Genomic DNA, 25,832 nt, shown 5'->3' on the forward strand with positions numbered 1-25,832 from the left:
CAGTTAGGAGTTAGGTTTAGTGTTACACTAAACTTAACCCCTAACCGTAATTGTAAGGGAAAATAGGATTTTGAATGGAAATTAATTTTTGGTCCATACAAGGATATGCTCTGTGAGAGTGTGAGAGTGTGTGAGTGAGTGAGAGTCTGGGTGCACTTAGTATCTAAATGACCCTACTTGCTTTGTAGTGGCAAACAGGAAAAAAGAAAAAAACGGACAAGAAGTTAAGTTATTGTAAAATTATATTAACAAGCACTCTTTCCCCAATTTGAAAAAAATAAAAATATACCAGCAACATAATGCTTAATATTCACAGAAAATGAAATAAACGTTTTCACATTTACAAGACTGACGCTAAGTTTATGATACTAGAATTGGTTTACAAAGCTTTGACTAATCTCAAAATAACTGGGCCAATATACGTAGTCAAATTTGTATCAAAATATTTTTAAAAACTGCAAGGAGGGGCAAAAAGAACTCACAAAAAAATACCTGGAAAAAAACAACAATTAACTATCAATCTGCATCTCAGGTTACAATGGGTTTAACTCTTTCATCGTCACCGTGATGGAACAGTAGGAAAACAGAGACGGCTACAATGATGGCGAGAAAAAGGGCAGAGTTAAGCACAGGCAAGGAAGAGGTTAAACACACCACATGTGGACTGGAGCAGCGCTAGGTAGTATGTTGTACACAGATCTCAGTCATGCACCCCTGTTGTGTCCACACACATGGTTTAGCCCAAGTTTGCGTTCCTCCTTGACAGAACAAGAACAGCAGTCAGACTGTTTAAATAAAAAGCAACACAAAACCCGTGCAGAATAAGATTGCTCTCCTCAACAAAACCCACAAAACACATTCCCTATCGATGCAACTGTCAACGCATCGCATCCGACATTTAAAAAAAAACACTGAGCACTTCAAAACTGTTAAAGACCCTATTTTTACTAAGGCCCAATTCGATCACCCCACTTCCCCTTTAAAATGTGGCAAAATAGTGGGGGCTAGTACATCGGGACAAAGTCATTCAATGGAGTGGTCAGAGTTACAGGCAGATTCGGACTCCCCATGTTAACATGGACTCCCCATGTTATCGGACTAGTTTTCTGACATACTACATGTGGCTGAATGCAGGACCTGAAATATGAAAACAAAATATAAATTGATACATTTCTCCTAGCTCACAATGCACACTTCAGTGTTTTAGGTGGCAACAGCTGAAACGTGTTCTGCACATCTTGCACTACAAAGCAATAATGAAAGCACGTGTCATGTATGCAGTAGTTTCAGTAGCTGGTTTCGTCACACTTGGGGTGGTGATTAATGAAGAACTGTCCTTCATTTGGAACGAGGAGGAGCAGAAGTCACCAGCAATTTTGAAAATTTGTATATCAGCATTCTGGAATTGTGTGGAACCAAAATGGCACCCTGTCCCTGGTTCTGTGCTGATGTGTTTTGGCCATGTCCTGTTATGAGCTCAGATCCTCTGAGTGATGGCAGATGGAGGGGGATGTCACACACTCATCGTCATGGTAGGGGAGTACTGCTGAGGGGTACAGACGGCAAAGAGTTAAAATCAGGAAACCCTATTAGAATGGCCTGACACACCTACAAAACAATAGAGCACATACTGCAACCGTAGATATTAAAATGCACTTCCTCACTCTAGCCAAAACGGTTACTTGGCAACCGCCCAGTGCCTCCACACTACACCGCCACTGTAGAGTCAATGATGCGGTCACTGTAGCATTACTGTGGAGTCAATACTGCCCTACAAGCCCTACATATAGGCTTCTTCAAAGCTTCATTACCGGCAACAGTGACCTCAGCTTGGTCATGTTCATTAGGCATCAAATGGAACAAAATCAGACAGAAAAAAAAAATTCCGGGGACAACCTGGCCTCATTTTCATTTTTAAAACATTTTCTATTGCATGCCCTAATGAACACGGTCCATAGGAGATGCATGGTGGGGTAGGGGACTTACATTCTCACTCTGAAAGGAGTGCAGGAAGTTCCCACCCAACTCGTCACCATCCCTTGGGGTTCCAGGAGGGTTGCTAATGCCACTTAGATTGTTTGGGGAGTTCTACGATGGGGCAGGAAAGAAAGTAAGTAAATAGGCAAGTACAAGTAACCTCAGTGCCAGTCTGTTGTGCCATCATGCCCACTCATGGTCACTCTTGACATTGACAGCAATGGAGTTGGCAAGAGCACAAACAGATCTGGGACCAGGCTAAACAATAAGTAGTAGATGCAAACAAATGTATTGCTTAATTTTGATTAAGTAAGTCAAAATGATTTGTCATGTTTTGATAGGAATCTAGATGTATAGTCATGTTATAATATTCACCTTGTTGAGTCCATCCATGTCACCAGAGCCTAAGAAAGAGAGCAAACAATTTACAGTCCAAAATTAAAACTTTCTATTCTAACTTGAACTGATAATGCAAAAGGTGCCCAGTGGAAGCATTCCTCACATCTTTGGCCAGATTAAGCGAAAGCCTGGCACCTCTGCTGAAAATGTCTCCTTGCTTCACATTACTGGTTGGTCTATTACACTGTGTATGTCCCATATGACACCCTATTCCCTATATAGTGCACTAATTTTTACCAGAACCCTTTGGGCCATGGTCAAAAGCAGTGCACTACATAAGGAATAGGGTGCCATTTGGGTGTGTACCATTGAGGTAGCCTACGTTCAGATTGACTGAGTCTGCAACTATTCCCAGCCAGTCATACACTAATCAATACTGTTATTCACTGAACGCAACCCCAAATTTTGATTTGAAGCTCCAGAGAGGAGTCTCCATGTTGTGTTGTAACAGTGGCAGAGTAGAGTGTTACTTAGCGATCCATTCATGTGGTGTGGTTCCATGCCTGCCATGGCGCCCAGAGGTCCATCAGAGCCAGGGCCCATAGGGAACTGCAACATAGGAGACACAAGCACTGCCTTAGTAAACATGTCAACAGGACAGGCACCACTATCAAACGAGACTGGGCCAGGGAGAAACAGGGTGCATCCCAAATGGCACCATATTCCCTACATAATGCACCACTTTTTACCAGAGCCCCCTAAGGCTCTGGTCAAAAGTAGTGCACTATGTAGGGTATAGGGTGCTATTTGGGATGCAGTCCGTTTCATTATTGAGGACTAGAAATCTTGTAAGATATGATTAGAAGAAACATCTGGCGATGAAGAAACATGACTACAACGACAGATGTGAGGAGAGGGCTGGTACGAGAAGGAGACTCACATTTGATCGGTTGCCAGGTCCAGTGTTGATCATAGTGTAGAGGTTGTCGCCAGAGTTGTTAGAGTCTGAAGTGGTTCATACACAATCAATCTAGATTATTATGATGATAATCAATAGACTAGTGTACCTTAGGTAATGAGAACAGCCAAGATGGCAAACAGTCATTGAAGACTACGGTTATTTGCCAAAACATTTTGACATGCATTCCTGTTCCTCTGTGAGGACTTAAGGTACTTACCAGCAGGGCTGGGCATAATGGGTGTTCCAGGGGGTCCCCCTCCTCCAGACCCCCCCTTTAGAGTGGCAGGAGAACACAACTACTCAAATTCAACAGTAAAATCACAATACCAGCAATGTATCTGTATCAGGACAGATTCTACCTACACCAATACAATCAATTAAGAGTATTGAAAGACAATATTACAATAGTGGCTTCAAATGGGTGAAATATAAACACTGCTGTAATGGCCAGTTTGAGTGTGTGAGTGAGAGAAATCAGAGTGTCCTTACCCCGTACGCTCCAGGAGAAGGTGAGGAGTAAGGCATCTGAATAAATCACAACAGAAACATTACTGCCCAGGAACAGGGAATCTCATCTATGTATTCACCTCTCAAAACATCATTCATCGTTTTAGCATCGTCCTATCATCATCATCATCATCGGTATCTATGGGGTTGTGTCCCAAGTGGCACCCTATTCTCTATATAGTGCACTACTTTTGAACAGAGTCAAAAGGGCCCTGGTCAAAAGTAGTGCGCTAGAAAGGGAATATGGTGTAATTTAGGATGTAGCCTGGGATACATAATACTACAATTACATCCAGAACTGGGGAACTTCGTAATGCATTGGGCCTCCAGAGCTCTTACTGAGAGAGGACAGACACAGACTGCTGCAATCTGAGCCGATAACATCATGGTGTGTAGTGTGTGTGTCTACAGTGGAAACTGGACTCACAGAGTTGCCATTGTTCGGATTGGGCCATGGTCGTCCAGCACCTGGGCCCCTGCAATACAGTGAAAGAAACCCCTGTTAGATATCAACACACACACACACACCTGGTGATCTATCATGTATAAGATAGAGAGAAGGCTCACATGTTCACTCCTGGCATCCCGGGGCCCATGGAGTTGTGTGGAGGCCGCATCCCACCACCAAAGTTCTGCAATGACAACCAAGGGTCAGATTACCATAACCAGACAGAACCAGAGGAGAGGGGGGTGGGGGTTAGAAAGAGATGGTTAGTGGGGAGGGTCTCTAAAGAGTAATCAACAACTTGGAATCCAAGGAGACAGACTGGAAGGGTGATGTTGGACAGGCAGAGTCTCAAAAACTAGTGGGCTAGTCTGTGAAAGACTAGAAGCAAACTGCTGAAAAATATATATCAGTAGTGTGGCCTACCTGGGGTCCTGGCCCCATAGGGCCCATGCCTCGAGGGCCACTCATTCTCTGCATCGGTCCCAAGTTAGGGTGGCCTTGTGGTCGTGTGTGGTCCATGTTTTGGAGCATGGGATGAGGGCCAGGGCCACCGCCAGGAGGCTACAAGGAAGAAGACGGAGGGGTGAACAAACGTCAAATGAACTTTGAATATGATGACAAGACATGTTATCAAACAGAAACTTTCTTAAACTGATGGTAGTACTGTATTGGTGGTGCAGAATTATGGGTACAGTAGTTTGTTTACCTGATTGCCCATCCTGATAGGGGGACCTCGCGGGCCTCCAGCGAAGCGTGGGTTCATGAAAGACTAAACGCAACAATTCACTTACATTTATTAGTGTTTCCTTTACAACAATTACACTGAACAACCATGCATTTTTCCTCACTTATTTTCTATACGGAGGCATACGTTTTACTTTCAATAGAACATCTATAATAGCCTAGTTTATACCCTATGCAAATACGCAACACAACTAGCTACACAAAATTGCGATCCTGCGTAGTTGTATGGTGTTACAAATATGCTATGAGTATGCAGAACGGCCATTTTGCAGAGCTAATTGCATTCTTGCGTAGGGTATAAATGAGGCTTAATGATATAGTTTCCGATAACATATTTTAAAACAAGTGTGATTCTGCGCTGCTGCCAAAAGCATCAAGCCGAAGGACATAGAGCGTACAGACAGACATAGCATCAAGGAGGCATGGGTGGGGTGAAATGACCATAGTCTTCCCAATATGAAAGCATATAAAGAAACAGAGCGCCAACAGAGAGCGGCCTCGTCCCAAATGACACCCTATTTCCTAGATAGTGCACTACTTTTGACCAGGGCCCAGGTCAAAAGTATTGCACTATTTAGGAAATAGGATATCATTTGGGACACACTCCAGAGAGAGCAGCGGTACCTGGCTGTGGGGTCCCATCATACTGTTAGGGGGAGGAGGCTGGGGGTGAGGAGAGCCCTGGGGACCAGGTGGACCCTGTGGCATCACAGAGAGAAAGTGACAGACAGACGGTGGGAGGGAGGGAGGCAGAGAAAGGAGGTTTACTGAGCGGAGGAGAGTGCAAGAGGGTGGTGTGCAAATGCAAAAAGCTGTGCTTAGGAAAGAGGGTTGGGTGTATCCGTTGATCATTCTCTCCTTCCAGGCACAGCAGAAAGAGAGTGTGAAACAAGAGAGGGGTGCAAGAAGAGAGAAGGGGGGGGGGGGTAGAGAGAGAGAGAGAGAGAGGATGTGCTCGGATGTCTGCCAGTCAGAACCGCAGCCAGCATCCAGCTTGTGATCACTGGCAATTTACCCTTTCTGCCAATTACCACAGAATCAATTAAGCCCTGCTTTACAGCAGCTGCCCCCAAACACTGTCACTGTGGAGCTAATGCTGCTGATGACAGGGTTGCCTAATTAACACCACTCGCATATTCAAATGATGAAGAGAGAGCTGTCCGTGTGTGTGCGTGCAGCGTTTCCCCTAGGACGTCTTTCAGCAGCAGTGGCAAAGGTAGCGGAGGGGCGGGGTTTCTTTGCTGCGCATGCCCCTTGGGATTTGTTTTATACAACGACTGAGGTCACTTCTGGTGACTTTAAAAATACATGCTACTCCTAAATGCATGAACATGTTGACACCATCTGAATATAACTGATGCGCACCACTGCACTGTAGGGAGATGAGGAGCAAGCGGTGGCTGTGCGCTTGTGGCTCTCATTCGTGCCACTGCTCGCTACAAACAATAAGGTGTAACTTGTCACTTATCTTAAAGGGATAGTGAGTTTTTGGCAATTAAGCCGCATTTCTACTTACCCCGAGCCAGTTGAACTCATGGATACCAATTTTATGTCTGCATGCCGTTTGAAGGAAGTTGCTAACTAGCATTAGCGCAATAGCTAACTAGCATTAGCATGCTAGCTGTGCCCATAGACTGCCAGTCATTGTGTTAATGCTAGTTAGCAATTGCGACTCTCGGTCGACCAAGATTATATTTTTTTTGTTGGGGAAAGTCCTACTAGCAATGGTCAACAATCAATTTGACAGAGCTTGAAGAATTTTGAAAATAATTAACGGGCAAATCTTGCACAATCCAGGTGTGGAAAGCTCTTAGAGACTTACCCAGAAAGACTCACAGCTGTAATTGCTGCCAATGGTGCTTCTACAAAGTATTGACTAAGGGTTGTGATTACTGATGTAAATGAGATATTTCTGCATTTCATTTTCAATAAATTAGCAAACATACAGTGGGGAAAAAAAGTATTTAGTCAGCCACCAATTGTGCAAGTTCTCCCACTTAAAAAGATGAGAGAGGCCTGTAATTTTCATCATAGGTACACGTCAACTATGACAGACAAATAGAGAGAAAAAAATCCAGAAAATCACATTGTAGGATTTTTAATGAATTTATTTGCAAATTATGGTGGAAAATAAGTATTTGGTCACCTACAAACAAGCAAGATTTCTGGCTCTCACAGACCTGTAACTTCTTCTTTAAGAGGCTCCTCTGTCCTCCACTCGTTACCTGTATTAATGGCACCTGTTTGAACTTGTTATCAGTATAAAAGACACCTGTCCACAACCTCAAACAGTCACACTCCAAACTCCACTATGGCCAAGACCAAAGAGCAGGACACCAGAAACAAAATTGTAGACCTGCACCAGGCTGGGAAGACTGAATCTGCAATAGGTAAGCAGCTTGGTTTGAAGAAATCAACTGTGGGAGCAATTATTAGGAAATGGAAGACATACAAGACCACTGATAATCTCCCTCGATCTGGGGCTCCACGCAAGATCTCACCCCGTGGGGTCAAAATGATCACAAGAACGGTGAGCAAAAATCCCAGAACCACACGGTGGGACCTAGTGAATGACCTGCAGAGAGCTGGGACCAAAGTAACAAAGCCTACCATCAGTAACACACTACGCCGCCAGGGACTCAAATCCTGCAGTGCCAGACGTGTCCCCCTACTTAAGCCAGTACATGTCCAGGCCCGTCTGAAGTTTGCTAGAGTGCATTTGGATGATCCAGAAGAGGATTGGGAGAATGTCATATGGTCAGATGAAACCAAAATATAACTTTTTTGGTAAAAACTCAACTCGATCGTGTTTGGAGGACAAAGAATGCTGAGTTGCATCCAAAGAACACCATACCTACTGTGAAGCATGGGGGTGGAAACATCATGCTTTGGGGCTGTTTTTCTGCAAAGGAACCAGGACGACTGATCCGTGTAAAGGAAAGAATGAATGGGGCCATGTATCGTGAGATTTTGAGTGAAACCTCCTTCCATCAGCAAGGGCATTGAAGATGAAACGTGGCTGGGTCTTTCAGCATGACAATGATCCCAAACACACCGCCCGGGCAACGAAGGAGTGGCTTCGTAAGAAGCATTTCAAGGTCCTGGAGTGGCCTAGCCAGTCTCCAGATCTCAACCCCATAGAAAATCTTTGGAGGGAGTTGAAAGTCCGTGTTGCCCAGCGACAGCCCCAAAACATCACTGCTCTAGAGGAGATCTGCATGGAGGAATGGGCCAAAATACCAGCAACAGTGTGTGAAAACCTTGTAAAGACTTACAGAAAACGTTTGACCTGCGTCATTGCCAACAAAGGGTATATAACAAAGTATTGAGAAACTTTTGTTATTGACCAAATACTTATTTTCCACCATAATTTGCAATCCTACAATATGATTTGTCTGTCATAGTTGGCGTGTACCTATGATGAAAATTACAGGCCTCTCTCATCTTTTTAAGTGGGAGAACTTGCACAATTGGTGGCTGACTAAATACTTTTTTTCCCCCACTGTATCTAAAAACATGCACTGTATATATTTATCATATCTTTTGTGAGTGGCGGCAATGATTTAGCAGTATATAGGGGAAACGCTGGTGTGTGTCTTTGGCTCTCAACCACACCATGCATACAGCAAGTTGGGCTACATAGAATTGCTTCTCTGCTTTTCAACTGCTTTGACTAATCATATACTATACACAACATACCTAGCAGTATATACTTAATGGTCCAATGCAGCTGTTTTCATCTCAATATTATATCAATTCTCTGTAACAATTAAGTACCTTACTAATTATTTTACACAATTTTCATAAAAAAAAAAAAAAACCTTAGCAAAGAACAAATTATCAAACAATAATTTTGCTAGGGCTGTCTAGCGAGTGGTCGGAGTGGAAAACTGAAAACTACCTGTTATTGGCAGAGAGGTTTGGAACTCTTTCTTATTGGTCTATTAACTAATTTACCGCCTGGTGATGTCACCAGGCAGGCCAAAATGCCATCCCACCAAAACAGGCAGAAAATTCAGGCAGTATTTTCAGACAGCTCTTACACTGAAAGGGCATTATCATAATGTTCACAGTATTACTTCAACCTCAGTGTGGAAATATATAGAAAATCACATTTTTGACAGCACTGGGCCTTTAAAGAAACGGAAGTGAATGCTTTGACTTTCACTACAGGATAATACTTCATGACTGTTGAAGTCAAATCCTGCCAAGAGTTTATTCTCATGAGAGATTGATTTACGGCAGGTGGTGCAGCACCTTTACATTTCTCCATTAATGGTTAGGCCCAACCGCGCCTCCATGTTTCACTACAGTACACTGGAGTGGGTAGTCCGACAACAACACTACAAACACAGGATGCGTCCCACATGGCACCCTATTTAGTAAGTGCACTACTTTTTACCAGGGCCCATAGGGCTCAGTCAAAAGTAGTGCACTTTGTAGGGAATAGGGTGTCATTTGTGATGAAGACAGGCTCAGAGCAGAGACGAGACACAGCCTACTGAGCACAGCAGAGCAGAGGCAGCGCGTCATTGACACATGCAGAGCTTTAACACATCCTGATAAGCCCAGCTTAGTGGACAGGTATGAATGTGGAATGCACATCAGCAGGGCGGTAGAACAGGTGAGAGACAGAGCAGATGACAGCGAGAGGAGCAGTTGCGCAATAGTGTGGTCCATGCATGCACATACAGGCTAAACTCTTTACTTGAGAATCACACAGATACAGTAACTCAAACCTATATTGACGTCAATGGGGTTGAGAAGAAATTGAAGTCAGTTTTTCTTGTTGGCGGATCTCAAGTTAGTTATGATTCAGCCCAGAGCACTGGTCTACAACTTGTGAGACGACTTGTGGTCCACGAGGGTACTTTAGGTGGTCCACACATTCCCCCCATAACATGATAAAGAGATCTGTTGGTCCTCGGAAAGGAAAGGGTTGGGAACAACTTAGGGCTGGGCGATATGGCCTAAGAATAATCTATTTAAAAATATTGATGGGCGATTCACGATATATACACAAAAGTATGTGGACACCCCTTCAAATTAGTGGATTCAGCTATTTCAGCCACACCCTTTGCTGACAGGTGTATAAAAATCGAGCACACAGCCATGCTATCCCCATAGACCAACATTGGCAGTAGAATTGCCTTACTGAAGAACTCAGTGACTTCCAACAAGGCACAGTCATAGGATGCCACCTTTCCAACAAGTCAGTTCATAAAATGTCTGCCCCAATAGAGCTGCCCCGGTCAACTGTAAGTGCTGTTATTGTGAAGTGGAAACGTCTAGGAGCAACAACGGCTCAGCCGCAAAGTGGTAGGCCACACAAGCTCAGAGAATGGGATTGCCGAGTGCTGAAGCACGTAAAAATCATCTGTCCTCGGCTGCAACACTCACTATTGCGTTCCAAACTGCCTCTGGAAGCAACGTCAGCACAAGAACTGTTCGTCGGGAGCTTCATGAAATGGGTTTCCATGGCCGGGCAGCCGCACACAAGCCTAAGATCACCATGCGCAATGCCAAGCATTGGCTGGAGTGGTGTAAAGCTCGCCACCATTGGACTCTGGAGCAGTGGAAACACATTCTCTGGAGTGATGAATCACGCTTCACTATCTGGCAGTCCGACGGATTAATCTGGGTTTGGCGGATGCCAGGAAAACGCCACCTGCCCCAATGCATAGTGCCAACTGTAAAGTTTGGTGGATGAGGTATAATGGTCTGGGGCTGTTTTTCATGTTTCAGGCTAGGCCCCTTAGTTCCAGTGAAGGGACATTTTAAAGCTACAGCATACAATGACATTCTAGATTATTCTGTGCTTCCAACTTTGTGGCACCAGTTTGGGTACGGCCTTTTTCTGTTTCAGCCAGCTAATCTTTATATTTTAAAATTTAGCCAACTTGGATCAATTTGCTAGCTAACAAAGTAGAACAGTTAAATTCTTAAACACACCCTTCTGCAGTGGTGTAAAGTACTTAAGTGAAAATACTACTTAAGTAGTTTTTTGGGGGGTATCTGTACTTTACTATTTATATTTGACAACTTTTACTTCACTACATTCCTAAAGAAAATAATGTACTTTTTACTTCATACATTTATCCAGACACCCAAAAGTACTGGCTACATTTGGAATGTTTTGCAGGAAATAAAATGTTTTCCATTCACGCACTTATCAAGATAACATCCCTGGTCTTCCCTACTGCCTCTGATCTGGCGGACTCACTAAACACAAATGCTTCATTTGTAAATTATGTCTGAGTGTTGGAGTGTGCCCCTGGCTATCCGTAAAGAGAATTAAAAATTGTGCCGTTTGGTTTGCTTAATATAAGCAATTAGAAATTATTTATACTTTTACTTTTGATACTTCAGTAAATGAAATTGCAAAAATATACTTAAGTATATTTAAAACCAGATAATTTTAGACTTTTACTCAAGTAGTACTTTACCAGGTGACTAACTTTTACGTGACTCATTTTCTATAAAGGCATCTTTACTTTTACTCAAGTATGACAATTGGGTACTTTTTCCACCACTGCCCTGTCAGTCTCCAACTATTTGAACAGCATGCTAGCCTGTCCACTTAGTTATAATATCGAAATCAAGTGGCCTACCTTATTTCTCAGAATGAGAACAAGTTGTCAATTAATTACATACAGTGCATTCGGAAGTATTCAGAGCCCTTGACTTTTTCCACATTTTGTTACATTAAAGTCTTATTCTAAAATTGGTTAAATAGTTTTCCCCTCATCAATCTACACACAATACCCCATAGTGACAAAGCAAAAACAGGTTTTTAGAAATGTTAGCAAATTTAGTAAAAATACAAAACCGAAATATTACATTTACATAAGTACTCAGACCCTTTACTCTGTTGAAGCACCTTTGGCAGTGATTACAGCCTTGAGTCTTTGTTGGGTATGACGCTGCAAGCTTGGCACACCTGTATTTTGAGAGTTTCTCCCATTCTTCTATGCAGATACTCTCAAGCTCTGTCAGGTTGGATGGGGAGCGTCGCTGCACAGCCATTTTCAGATCTCTCCAGAGATGTTAGAGCGGGTTCAAGTCCGGGCTCTGGCTGGGCCACTCAAGGACATTCAGAGACTTGTCCCGAAGCCACTACTGGCTTCGGGTCGTGGTCCTGTTGGAAGGTGAACCGTCGCCCCAGTCCGAGGTCCTGAGCAGGTTTTCATCAAGGATCTCTCTGTACTTTGCTCCGTTCATCTTTCCCTCGATCCTGACTAGTGTCCCAGTCCCTGCCGCTCAAATACATCCCCACAATGCTTCACTGTAGGGATGGTGGCAGGTTTCCTCTAGACGTGACGCTTGGCATTCAGGCCAAAGAGTTCAATCTTGGTTTCATCAGACCAGAGAATCTTGTTTCTCATGGTCTGAGAGTCCTTTAGGTGCCTTTTGGCAAACTCCAAGCGGGCTGTCATGTGTCTTTTACTGAAGAGTGGCTTCCACCCAAGCACTCTACCATAAAGGTCTGATTGGTGGAGTGCTGCTGAGATTGTTGTCCTTCTGGAAGGTTCTCCCTTCGCCACAGAGGAACTCTGGAGCTCTGTCAGAGTGACCATCAGGTTCTTGATCCCTGACCAAGGCCCTTCTCCCCCGATTGCTCAGTTTGGCCGGGCGGCCAGCTCTAAGAAGAGTCTCGGTGGTTCCAAACTTCTTCCATTTAAGAATTATGGAGGCCACTGTGTTCTTGGGGACCTTCAATGCTGCAGAAATGTTTTGGTACCCTTCCCCAGATCTGTGCCTCGAACCAATCCTGTCTCAGAGCTCTACGGACAATTCCTTTGACCTCATGGCTTGGTTTTTGCTCTGACATGCACTGTCAACTGTGGGACCTTATATAGACATGTGTTCCTTTCCAAATCATGTCCAATCAATTGAATTTACCACAGGTGGACTTCAATCAAGTTGTAGAAATATCAAGGATAATCAATGGAAACAGGATGCACCTGAGCTCAATTTCGAGTCTCATAGCAAAGGGTCTGAATACTTATGTAAATAAGGTACATTTTTTATACATTTGCAAAAAAAATCTAAAAACATGTTTTCACTGTCATTATGGAGTATTGTGTGTATATTGATGAGGATTTTTTATGTATTTAATCAATTTTAGAATAAGTCCATAACGTAAGAAAATGTGGAAAAAAGGAAGTGGTCTGAATACTTCCCGGAATCACTGTTATTGCGTTTTTTGCTTAATTGCACATTTATAAAACACAGACTAGACATCTGGTATAGCAGTCTGTTTAAAATGCTGCTAGCAGTATGTGGAACTACAAACTGAGCATGAATTTTCCAGAATCAATGTTCATCGATAGTCCGTTTTAGTAGTCTGCTCTGCACGCAATTTGAGGAGTTGAGACATAAAATGGGTATTGTTAAAGGTTAACTTCTCCTCTATTATAGTAAAATAATGTCTCACTGTGTTTCGGTGTCCATATGATCGACCAAACCGCAACTGCAAATAGCCAGTTGAAACCATTTCTCAGAGAGGACGAAGTGATCTCTCATCTTTGTTGTTGTGAATGGCAGGGGTAGAGGCTTGGTGTGTGTGTGTGTGTGTGTAAATGGGAAGGTGCACACAGCCTACAGTCAGTGCACACAGCACAGAAGAAGTGAAGGAGACGAGACCAAAAAGACAACGAGAACAATTGGACATAAACTCTCATAAAAAAAATGTTAAGTAATTATTGAGATAGACATTTAGAATAATGTGCAAAAACATACATTCAAATTAATTATATACATCACCCAGCCCTAGAACCACTGCCATGGAGTGTAGATGGAGGTGTGTGTGAGAGAGTAGGAGGAGACTGACCTGGAAGAATCCGGGGGGCATGGGTCCACCGGGCATCCCCTCTCCAGGGGGCATCCCCCCCATCACTGGACTGGGGGCTGCAGCAGCACTCTGTAAAGATAACACAGACAAAATACAGAGTTAGTGGGGTTAGAACTGAAATAAGGATATTTTGTCTGGTATAGGGTTGCAAAGGTAGGGCATATTTGTGGAAACTTGAGGTTTACCAGTAAACTACCAGAATTTTGGTAACTTTCATGTTTTGGGGAGAATTTATCAGATGAAATCTAGTGTCATTTTTGGGTACTTCAGATTATCACAGGTGTCTAATTATCGCTCACCCTTATCACATATTAAATATGTAAAATAATCAAAAAATATTATTTGAAAATAACAAATAGAATGACAAAGCTGTAAAACATCCTAAATTTAAACCATGAACTTAGTGAATACCATTGGTGTTTAATACGAGGGTTTCAGCATGACATATCCATAATAAAAAAATTTTTACACACTTTATTTTACTATGTCAATGTCTTTGTTGTAAATGTTTTGGCGCCAAACTGGTGGCAGTTGTGAAAAAGTCAATAGTTGGAAGAGTTGCAGAGTTAATTGAAAATAATGACATTGTTTATCAGATGCTTTTTTCATTAATTAGGCTCATTTTCTCTTGACCCATATGGTTTCTCCACTAGAAACTCATGGACACACAAATAAAATAATATTCTCTTTATTTTTCACATTTTTTAAAAGCTATTAAAGTATAAGTTACCTAAATTACCATAGATTGCCGGTTACTTTGGTAAATTACCGCTAGCTTTGCAACCATAGTCTGGTATATTTATCGTTCAAGTTCATCATTCTGACTGGTTGGCTCTATGAGCGCTTTAAAGTTTATAAACCCGGTCAACGTGTGATATTATGCAAAATGCCAGGAGTCAAACCTTTAAATAATTTGCATAGACAGAATGATAAACATTACTCCATTGAACATGATTTCTTAGTCCAAGACTAGCCTTAATCTGTGTCCATGAAACTGGCCCTAAGTATCACACACACACCGCAGACAGAACAAGTCTCTCAAGTTTGACCGGGGTGGAATCTAATTGCACAGCCAAATGTGCTGATCCAGCAAGTATCCAGTAGATTTGATAAGAATCTGTGGGATTCACTCCAAAGTGCTCATACACAGCAGGGACTCACTGCTAGGCTTTGGTCGCACGCTCGTAAATTGACTTTTTTGTTGTTGTTGTTGTTGTTGTTTTTGTAGGAGCATTTCAGCTGAGGATAATGCCTACATTGCACACTGGTATTGGCATCTGGTATCAAAGGCTAGTTATGACAGATGAGGCTTGTGAGACCATGGAGTTGTCATAAGTAGGGGAACAGGATATAAAGGAACACCACCAAAAACACACACATCTTGAGAAAATGAAGTCACATCCAGGCACACACACACCTTACCATCTCCCTCACACACACCTCCCTGCACTCTCTAAAGTGCTCAACCTCCAGACAACACTAGTGGATATACCAACACACTCGCAGCCCCTGGTATATCAACTGACTGCACCCCTTCCTAATTATATCTGAGCCAGGTCCTGCAGGTCCACTGTGAAATACCACATTAGAGGGAGAAGTGAGGCCAGAAGGAGCCATCCAGGACCAGGCATCACCCAGCTCAGCTGTTACTGGAACACACTGACACAACAGTTAGCTACGTTCAAGGGGCATCCTTCAACTCTAGGACACCTGGGGGGTATGTCACAAAGCAGGATCAATGAGTTAGCCAGCCAACTTGCTTGAATGTTCAGAATTAATGTCACATTTCTAAGAAGATTATGCTAAAAATGGACATGGATTGATTCAGTTGTTTCAAACAACAACCCATATTCAAATTTAGATTAATTAATGACCCAGAAACTATTTTTGTTTATCTAAGTTAGCTGGCTAACATGGTGACCCTGCTTTGTAGTATACCCCTCTGGGTCATAGGCTGTTCACTGGGAACCAAACAGAAGAAAATGGACTGAAACAGGGAGTGGAGAGACTAACCTGAATTTGTCCAATAGGTAATGCTGGGTTTGGTTGCAAAATGTTTTGCAACAGCGTGCCCTAATGAATACAACCTTGCCTTGAGCCTACAGAGGCTTATAGATAAAATGTCTCTCTGGGAGACTAGTATGGTTGTCATAGAATAGTGTGATCAAGCACTGCTATGCATGAAGTTGAGGTCAGGTAGCTGGTAGCTGTGGAGGGATATTAGAGAGTTCACATTTCCTGGACTATCTGGGGATGTTATTGTGTTACACCTAAGAAAGAGCTGTAACTACAAAATGGTAACAGTCATATTTATGTTCTAAAACAAGTCTACATTGCTCTTGTACCTTAACACATTAACTGTTAGGTCTGAAATGTACCAGAGTGCATGGCAAGTCTCCAGGCATGTTCCATCTGATCCTTATTTTCTGGTACTAGAGCCCACTGCTGTGCATATTCAACTGTGGCTCTGTGTCCCCCCCAAATGGCAGCATATTCCCTAAGGGCCCTGGTGAAAAGTAATGCACTATAAAGGAAATAGGGTGCCATTTGGGATGGAGCCTCTGTTCTGCTGCGGGAGAGGAGGGCCAAGGCTCACTGATGCTTTGGTACAGGAGGGGGCAGATGTCACAGACTCTGCTGCCTGAGGGGCTGAGGAGGAGGGCAGCTGAGTGGGGTGGGGCAGGGGCCCATCTCTAAACCTTTCCTAGACAGGGCTTCTTTTTGACAGACCCACCCCCCTGGTTGTGTGTGTGTGTGTGTGTGTGTGTGTGTTAGGTCACAGCAGCTGTTGTGCTTTCTGTACAAAAACAGACAGAGAGGAGAAAGAAAAATAGGAAAGTGGTTGACTAAGGTAGCCCTGAGAAGGTAGAGAGTAGAGACAGAAAGCAATAAGCGGGATGCAGCACAGCTTGGAGAAAAGGGGCTGGGCCAGAGAGAGACCACACAAAACTAACACTGTCCATGACCTGACCTGGGGCCGTATGTATCAAGCGTCTCGGAGTTGGAGTGCCGATTTAGGACCAGCTGTCTTTTACATCACAATGAATAGGGATACATATGGCCCCTGGACTGCTTTACCATCTCACTTCATCCACCTGAACTAAGCTATAAAAAAGAAGCCTGGGCCTAAGTCAGTCGATGTTCAACCATCCACCAACGCCATGAAAATGGCTTTGTTTTCATAGCCTTCTCTTCCTAGTCCCTGGTGGTGAAAAGGTCTAGCAGTAGGACCCAGAGGAGAAGAGGCCTCTCAAGCGCTCCTCTACCACTCCCCATCCACCCTCCCTTTCCCATATTCTCTCTGCTCTTCCCTTGGTTGCCAGGCATATGCCACGGTGACCACTCCCCTTTTCTAGTCGGTCCCTCAGCTCCCTGACAGCCATCAATCAGCGGCTGACACCATGGAGACGGGGGCCCCGAGGGAGCATCAATCAGACCAGGCGTGAACACGCCAGGGAGGGAGGGCCCTGCGCTTTACGAGCCGCGATGCATCGCTGCTTCCCTGCTTCCCTGCCTGCTAGTAGCCCAGCCACCTCCCCCACAGAGACAAAGACAGCCCTGGGACTACTGGCCATGGAGGGAGAAAGATACAGGGAGAACGAAAGACAGAAATCCTAGGCCTACTGTATGCAAAACACACAGAGAGAGCGGAGAGAACAGAGAGAGAGAAAGCCTTGGCCCACGCAAACAAAGAGAGAGCACTGACCTCACTATCCATGTATACATGTACTAGCCTAAGATGAACACAAAAAGAACCAACATCGATTCACAGGGATCCCATCTCCCAATATCACCATAGACATAACAGTCGACTAGTTTATCCCTCAAGCTACCGACTGGGGACATCTTTTAGATTATAGCCCAAAGGTGGTTAATTCTACTCTTTAAAATGTTCATGACTTTGTCAAATGAACTTGTTCTTAACAAATTTAAATAATTGTTTAGTGTTTCTGTATCAATATGGACTTTAAGTCCTTTGGGGTCATTTTGACACCAGCCAAAAACCTATAGGAGATATATATATATATTTAAAATGTGTGTGTACTTCCCCTTTAAATGGCAGTCGTTTCTGCCATATAAATATGAAAACAATTCTATTTACTTAAATTCTGAAAACTAGATTATACTATAATCAAATTATGGTAAATTAGCTTTAGTACTAATGTGGATAGTACTTTGGAAAAAGCGGCACATTATATAAAGAAAATCTAAATGTACAGGCCTACTTTCATTTGAAATAATATGCTAAGTAATGGTAATTTTGCTAAAATAACTGTTTTGGAGGGGAAAAAAATGTCAGATAACATAATTACATGTCTAATCAGGTTTTGATCAGAAATAAGTAGCTAGCATAACTAAGACGAGGTCCGTCCGGTGAAAGAAATGGCAGAGATAGCTCCGCTCTGTGCCTCCATGGTTATCCGCAATAAATATTTATATAAATATAAATATTTTTCTTGATCAAATAACATGGAAAACAACCACTTTCTGTGCAGTATTAATTTACCATCCTTACAAATCACTTAAATGTAAATTATTGTATTTTCCATAGGCTAGTCATCTAGGTTTGGTACCTGTAGACATTCCATCACCATGAAGAAAAACAATGCACAATACAGTAATTAAGTACATTGAGACATCAAGTGGTTTGTGATATGTGGCTCAGTTGGTAGAGCATGGTGCTTGCAACGCTAGGGTTGTGGGTTCGATTCCCACGGGGGACAAGTATGAAAAAGTATGCACTCACTACTGTAAGTTGCTCTGAATAAGAGCATATACTAAAATGTAAAAAAGAATAGACCATTTCAGCTTACACAGAAATAAGTTGCATTTGCAAAGTATTTCAGGAAATTGGAAAACATCAAGCAAGTATTTTTATACTCCACAAGTATTATCAGATTAACTATTTTGTACACATAATTATCAGACTCAAGTTACAAATGCTGGTTAAACACTCAAATACAAATATACGTAACAAAAATATAAACACAACATGTAAAGTGTTGGTCCCATGTTTCATGAGCTGAAATAAAAGATCCCTGAAATGTTCCATACGCACAAAAAATCATTTCTCTCAAATTGTGCACAAATTTGTTTACATCCCTGTTCGTGAGCATTTCTCCTTTGCCCGATAATCCATCCAACTGACAGGTGTGGCATATCAAGCAACTGATTAAACAGCATGATCATTACACAGGTGCACCTTATGCTGGGGACAAAATGCCACTCAAATGTGCAGTTTTGTCACACCACAATACCAGATGTCTCAAGCTGAGGGAGTGTGGAATTGGCATGCTGACTGCAGGAATTGAATATTCATTTCTCTACCATAAGCCGCCTTCAATGTCGTTTTAGAGAATTTGGCAGTACGTCCAACCGGCCTCACAACCGCAGACCACGTGTAACAATGCCAGCCAAGGACCTCCAAATCAGACTTCTTTACCTGCGGGATCGTCTGATGGGTTGCTGAGGAGTATTTCTGTCTACAACAAAGCCCTTTTGTGGAGTAAACTCATTCTGATTGGCTGGGCCTGGCTCCCTAGTGGGTCCAACCCGACCCATGGCTGCGCTCTTGCCCAGTCGTGAAATCCATAGATTAGGGCATAATGAATTATTATATGGCTTATTATATGAACCGTAACTCAGTAAAATCTTAAAAATTGTTGCATGTGTTTATATTTTTCTTCAGTATACATTTAGTTTAAATGTTTTGACAAAAGTAGTGCACTGGGCCTTTACTAGTCCTGTATTAGCGGACCGATGTAGACATCTTCAGCACGGGCTTGGAGGAGGCATGGGCTAGTAATAGTTTACTTTCCACCAAATTTCTTATACCAGTCATTTATTTTCAAATCAGTAAAGGGAAGTGAACAAGTGCACACTTTTGGAGGAAGCGGAGATAATTGGGACGTTATTTGGATGCTCCCAATGGGGTTTCTGACTGCCTGTCCTGGGGCAGACTGACCTGACCAGCAGTAGTACGAGATAGGAAAAGCAATTTCCCCATATGCATAGTGTTCTGAACATGCAAAGACCGTATGCAAATTGTCGATATGCAAGAGCCAAGTTCAGTGATAGGCCACAAGCGCTGTGCATCCGTTTTGGGAAAAATAATCTATTTGAACGGAAGAATCTTTAAAAGCACAGGCTCTGTAAATTTCAGTTCAAATGGAGTACTACTATCCTGTTAGCTCAGGAAAAAAGCCCAATGTAGCACAAGATGGAGATGGGTTCATCTAGAGTTCAAAATAACAACTCTTGGCCACTACCATCCTCAAGATAGTTGAGAATATGAACCCATCTCAGCTCTTGAACATTGTGCAACAGTGACTGGCCACAACAAAGGGAAAGCTGGATCGTGTTCATTAGGACACACTTTGGAACGTTAAACAAAAATAAGCATTTATTATTGGACACATCTATAAGCAGTGTGTAAGGTGCATGGGGTAACTAGCCCCCCTAAAAACAATGTCCAATTGCTGACACAAAAGCAAAGTTTGGTAAAAAGAGAAATCTGGATGATGGTCATGCTTAGGCAAACAAACTATGAAGGGAAATAAATGGCTACAGTTTACACTTTAGTTATTTAATGAAACGTTGTTTTCAAAAAAGGGGCATTTTTCCCAAGCCCCGGAGTAACTGCCACCCCCCAATGGGGTAACTAGGCCCACGAAGATGTGTTAAAATCTATTTTATTTTGACATTTTTTTGTAATAAACTCTTAAAAGCTAAAGTCTAGGTGATTTATTTTAATTAAATAAATCAAATATTGAAACAAAATGGCATTGCACGTCACTATATATATATATATATCCACACTATGATGAGGTTGATGCAAGGTCCCCATTTACATTCTCACACCACAACATGTCCAAATCATCCTAAAGTATCTAAAAAAGTTTAGCAATAGTAGTGTCAGCAAGGGAAAGTGTTGGGGGAAAAAATGTGTGACAAAGTAGTTTCTGTGAAAATTACAGGGGGGTCCATTTAAATTAAGCGTAGAAGGCATGCCCCAAGAAACAAACAGAAGAACACCTCTCCATTACTACTACACATGGCATCAAAACTGTATGAAGTGTAACAAGGAAGATAGGTCTGTTTAATAGGTCTACATCAACAACAAAAAGGTACTGATGGATTTATTTTATTTTTTATTACGCAAGCTGGGCTGAGGCCCATCTGGGTGCAATCTCATTCTACATTTGAGAATGTAGGCACAAAGGAAACCAGGGTCCGTATTCATAAAGGGACTCAGAGTAGGAGTGCCGATCTAGGACCAGTTTCCCCTTTTAGATAATCTTCAATACAATTATATGGACAGGAGGGGACCTGATCCTAGATCAGCACTCCTACTCTGAGACACTTTGTAAATACAGCCCCAGGCTCTTCAGCAGAACCCCAGCAACATGTGCAGCAGGAAGTCTCATGAGGAGGAGCAGAACTCACATAATCATGGAAGGCCTTCGCTTCACTGGAATGATCACATGTCTCTCTTCTCTCTGGGGCGGCACAATATAGGTCCCAAAATACACTGTGGACAAGACACACAAGTCATAAAGCAACTGAATACTGTACATGGTACAACATGTTGTATTGTTAACAGTGACATACGGAACACTTACCACCACCAAGAGTGTAGGAACCCAGGGGGTTCCCCGAGTGTGATGTTCTTTTCCCATCTTATCTGGAAAGTGGAGAATAAAACAATTGTGCATGAACAATAGGGCCTACTTTTTTACAATGAAATTAATTTATTCAAATGGTAATGCGTTTGTTATTGAAGTTCGGTCACATGGATAGGACAGTAGTAGGATACTCACCTCTGATAAAAAGGTCTGTGCTGACTTCTGTGCTCCTATGTGTAACAAATATTCATAGACGTATAAAGCTAGCCTGTGAACAAAATAAACTACAGTTTGAACAATATAAAAGGCATAAAAACAAAATGTTCTAGAACTACACAGTTTAGCAAACTCTAAACTAGCCTACTTTGGCTCTATCAGGACGCAGACACAGTATAGTAGCCTAGTCTATACACAAACTGGGGTAAATACAAGTTGGCCTAATGGGTGTTTGGGTCTCTAATCAAATAATATTTATTACACTTTGGGGTACATGATCGACAGACATTAATTTCATTCAGGCGTTTGCATGGACCCCCGACTCCAAAAGGCCTTTCGCACAATGGCTTTCCAAACATATACAATAGGAAACATTGTAACCAAGAAGAAAACGCGTTATTAACAATCGATAAATGAGATTGAGTTGGTGACTGCACTCGTAGCAGCGAACTGAAACAAAGTAGCAACCGAAGCACTGGGGGAAGCAAAACTGTATCAATTAATGCAACAGAGAAACGACGTAAAGCCAAATTGGACGGTGCTATTTTTTTTTTCGCTACTCATTTCACGTTTTCCGTAAAAATAATACAAACGATTTAGACGCTGAATTGCAAATACAAACACCAATTTACGTTCAGTAATGAGGCCCAGGAATAATATAACGCCGAAGGCAGGGTAATGAAGGAATGGCGAGCAGACAAGGCGGTTCATTCAATTCCATCCTCGTATGAGGAAATTCGCTCCTTGAATTCAGCTGTCCAGCAAACCACAAACCCGAGGGGGGAAACAATTTGCATTAGGTAAGACATATGTTTTAAAACTTACTTTTCCCGTGCTTGGCCATCCGACGGCACAGCGGACACTTTGCCTTTGGGGAACATGGTTTTCTGAAGGAGGAGGACGCCCGTCTTCTCTTTCTCTATTTTCTCTATTTCATCTGTCAGACCATCAGTCAGCCTCGGCCGCGACCCTCTCACACTCCAACCGCACTTCTCAACCGAGCCTGGTCAACGGGAAGGGATAGGGCTAAATTGACTGGCAAGTATTTTTCACCAATGAGCGTACAGTAATTCCGTCTAGTCCTGCCTTAAAGTTATGTCATGCCTTTTTGGTGCCAATTGGAGGTGGTTGTTACAGTAGGTCATCTACTTTACATATCCCAACGTTTATTATCAAGCAACCTTAGAATAAAAGGCAAGATATCTTCAACATTGAGAGGTATCATCTCTATACGATTATTTCAGCATTTCAACAAATCATTAGATACCAGATCACTCCAGTTTCAGCCCTCTCTATGATGACAACTTATTAAATGTTCAGTTATTATTAGAGCCTTATCCATAGTATACCTTATCCGTAGGACATAAGCAAATAAAACAAATGTTATGTATTTTTACCCATATCCTATTCCATTTCAATGGTTAAAATATCACAGCCATAGACTATTGTGAAATACAAAGGTTTTTTCCCTTAATTTAATAAGTAGGCTATTAAGTTTTTTTATATTTTATTATAGGCCTCGGCTACCACCTGTTTCCATCTAGTTTAATATGTATAATTGACCATTTAAGAGATAGGCTAGATCTGAACTGAAGTAGCAGCATCTTCCCCTTTAAGGAAACTCAAAGTAAAAAGAGACATCCTATTGGTTGTTGATATGGACTCGGTTCACGGGTTCCTTAAAACCGCTGACTAGTCTACACGCTCTCTAACGCATCTGTCTATCACAATTGTTGCAATTAGAATGTCTAGTTATCACATTTCTACCGTTTGTATTGTCATTAGCCTTCTGCTATTGGGAATTTTGCTAATTATAGGCTACTGTAGGCTCACATACAGTTTATAATTTTCCCAAAATGATTTAAGTATGTATTAATGTCTTCTCATTTAGTTTAAATCCGGTTTGACTCAAACTAGGTTGCTGAAAACCATCATCATAACTGACTTTATGTAAATCAAATAGGTCTACAGTAGCCTTCAGATATGATAATGATTTTCAACTGAGCAGTCGATGTTCCACTGTGAGAACCCACAGGATTCTATCTTTCTGGTCACAGTTGGTTTATAGGGGGAACTTGAAACCGACAGCAGACTATTACTCATAGGGGTAAATTGTGACAGGACAAACCTGCCATAGTGCGGCGCTCGTTTCACTCTGCAATGAAGAACATGGCATTAGGCATACTGTAAATATTAGGTATAAAACAATGAAACCTGTAACCTGTAACCTATAACCTTATAATAACTATAACTATTTAAGCAATAAGGCACGAGGGGGTGTGGTATATGGCCAATATAGCACAGCTAAGGGATGTTCTGATGCACAACGCAACACGGAGTGCCTGGATACAGCCCTTAGTCGTGGTATATTGGCCATATACCACAAAACCAAGAGGTGCCTTATTGCTACTATCAACTGTTTACCAACGTAATTAGAACAGTAAAAAGTAACGTTTTGTCATACCCGTGGTATGATATACCACGGCTTTCAGCCAGTCAGCATTTAGGGCTTGAACCACCCTGTTTATAACATAAGTTATATTGCATATCTATTGAAGACAAATAACTCGAAAAACAAAAATGAATTCACCATCTGCATAAATAAAGGGCTCTATCCACGTTTCCATTTTTTAAATTTGATGTATAGGACTTCTTTCCTCCCAAACAGACTAAACAGATTTTTTTGAACGCATGATTCATGTGTGTCTATGCTACCACAGCCTCGGTCAAGAGGTCTGAACCCCAATGGCACAGTTGATAGTTCGCTCATTCAGTACAGGGTCATTGGATCTGGATTAAGCCACATTTGGGTTGTTTGCTCTCAATCGCTACATTGGTGGTAGTAGGCCTAGTAGGCCAGTAACCGAAAGGTCGCTGGTTCGATTCACCGAGCCGACTTGGTGAAAAACCAGTCCAAGTTCCCTTGAGCAAGGCACTTAACCCTAATAGCTCCTGTAAATTATCTCTGGATAAGAGCATCTGCTAAATTACTGAAATGTAAATTTACATAGGGCCTAAGCCTTTTGATGGAAGTGTCCACTGTTCACATTGGGGTTTGTATATGGAACACTTCGGGAGAGAGGAGGAATAGTGTTACCTCCCATGGAACCAGCCAATAGGTCTGGACCTATGGCACAGGTGGCAATGTCCTTGCTCCATATCTGCAGGGGCGCTGGGTCATGCCTTGCATGGACTTCCAATAAATGCAACAGCATTATACAGACTCAGTGTTGCCAACTCCTCAGTAAGAAAAGTAGCTATTGGCTGTCCTAAAATTCGCTAGTAGTCGCTAAATGACGTAATCACCTAATTTGCATAATTGGCCATGTGATTGTAATTGTGATGGATGCTGTAGGAGAGAGGAATAACGTCGTGGGAGAGACAAAAAGTGAGTAAAAACACCCTACATTTACATCCCGCCCTGAATGAAAGGCAGGGCGGGATCAGCCAGCGGCGGCTTCCCGCATGCGCGATTCATTTGCAGTCTGGACGCGGAGGGGTGAACATCTCCTGCTCTGACTGCAGCTGGGAGGGACTGCTGCGCGAGGACTGGGCCGCCTATGAGTGCTTTGGGACCGGGGTAACAACAGGATATGTGTGAGCTGTTTAGCTGCGACACCACACAGTTGCGTCGGAGGAATGAGCAGAGAGGGGGTAGTGTCTGGTGTGCAGACTCTTCTGCATGAGACTGCCTCTACGGACGTTTTGTTGTGCACATTCATTCAAGCAAATGTGACCGGATCGTCTGCATATAATTTCACTTTGGGTAAGTCATTTTTACTGTCTTGGGAAATTATGTAAAACGTTTAATAAGCGATTGCCGAATCTTTGTTTTTAGCCTACGCTGTCAAGTTACTCTGCAGACAGACTTGAGACTTTGTGTTGTGTGGATATATACCTATAGTTTAATACTCCCTCAGTAGTATCAACACGCTAATAGCCTATAGCCTATCTCTATTAGCTATCTCATGAGTGTGGGATGATAACCGAATAACGGGATTGATAACGGGACCAATCCCGTTATTGTCCACTAGACAGGTCTATTGGAGGTAACGTTACCTGCAACTGCTCCGCTATATCGCATGTCCGGTGAGCACGAGACAGGTAACCATTCCATGAGAGTTGGAACAGACAGTTAATAACTTTATGCCAAATGGCGCT

General features: G+C 42.5%; 1 protein-coding gene across 4 annotated transcripts; it reads right to left on the reverse strand.

The window, feature by feature from the left end:
- Positions 1 to 224: 224 nt before the first annotated feature.
- LOC121533739 (single-stranded DNA-binding protein 3) lies at positions 225 to 22,677 on the reverse strand. Of its 4 annotated transcripts, none has more exons than XM_041839936.2 (17): positions 22,497 to 22,677; positions 21,651 to 21,723; positions 21,453 to 21,514; positions 21,277 to 21,361; positions 13,810 to 13,899; positions 5,601 to 5,675; positions 4,939 to 5,001; positions 4,656 to 4,793; positions 4,352 to 4,416; positions 4,212 to 4,260; positions 3,767 to 3,802; positions 3,495 to 3,549; positions 3,257 to 3,321; positions 2,847 to 2,925; positions 2,353 to 2,381; positions 1,987 to 2,088; positions 225 to 1,543 (listed from the first exon to the last, which is right to left on the reverse strand). In XM_041839936.2, the coding sequence occupies exons 1-17, from the start codon at positions 22,550 to 22,552 to the stop codon at positions 1,514 to 1,516; spliced, it is 1,152 nt and encodes a 383-aa protein (XP_041695870.1). In that variant the 5' UTR covers positions 22,553 to 22,677; the 3' UTR covers positions 225 to 1,513. The 4 variants fall into 4 exon arrangements, with proteins under 4 accessions (XP_041695870.1, XP_041695869.1, XP_041695872.1 ...); XM_041839935.2 differs by having other exon boundaries at positions 225 to 1,546; XM_041839938.2 differs by lacking the exon at positions 5,601 to 5,675.
- Positions 22,678 to 25,832: the final 3,155 nt, after the last annotated feature.

This window comes from Coregonus clupeaformis, chromosome 20 (genome assembly GCF_020615455.1).
Source record: "Coregonus clupeaformis isolate EN_2021a chromosome 20, ASM2061545v1, whole genome shotgun sequence".
NCBI classification, from domain to species: domain Eukaryota; kingdom Metazoa; phylum Chordata; class Actinopteri; order Salmoniformes; family Salmonidae; genus Coregonus; species Coregonus clupeaformis.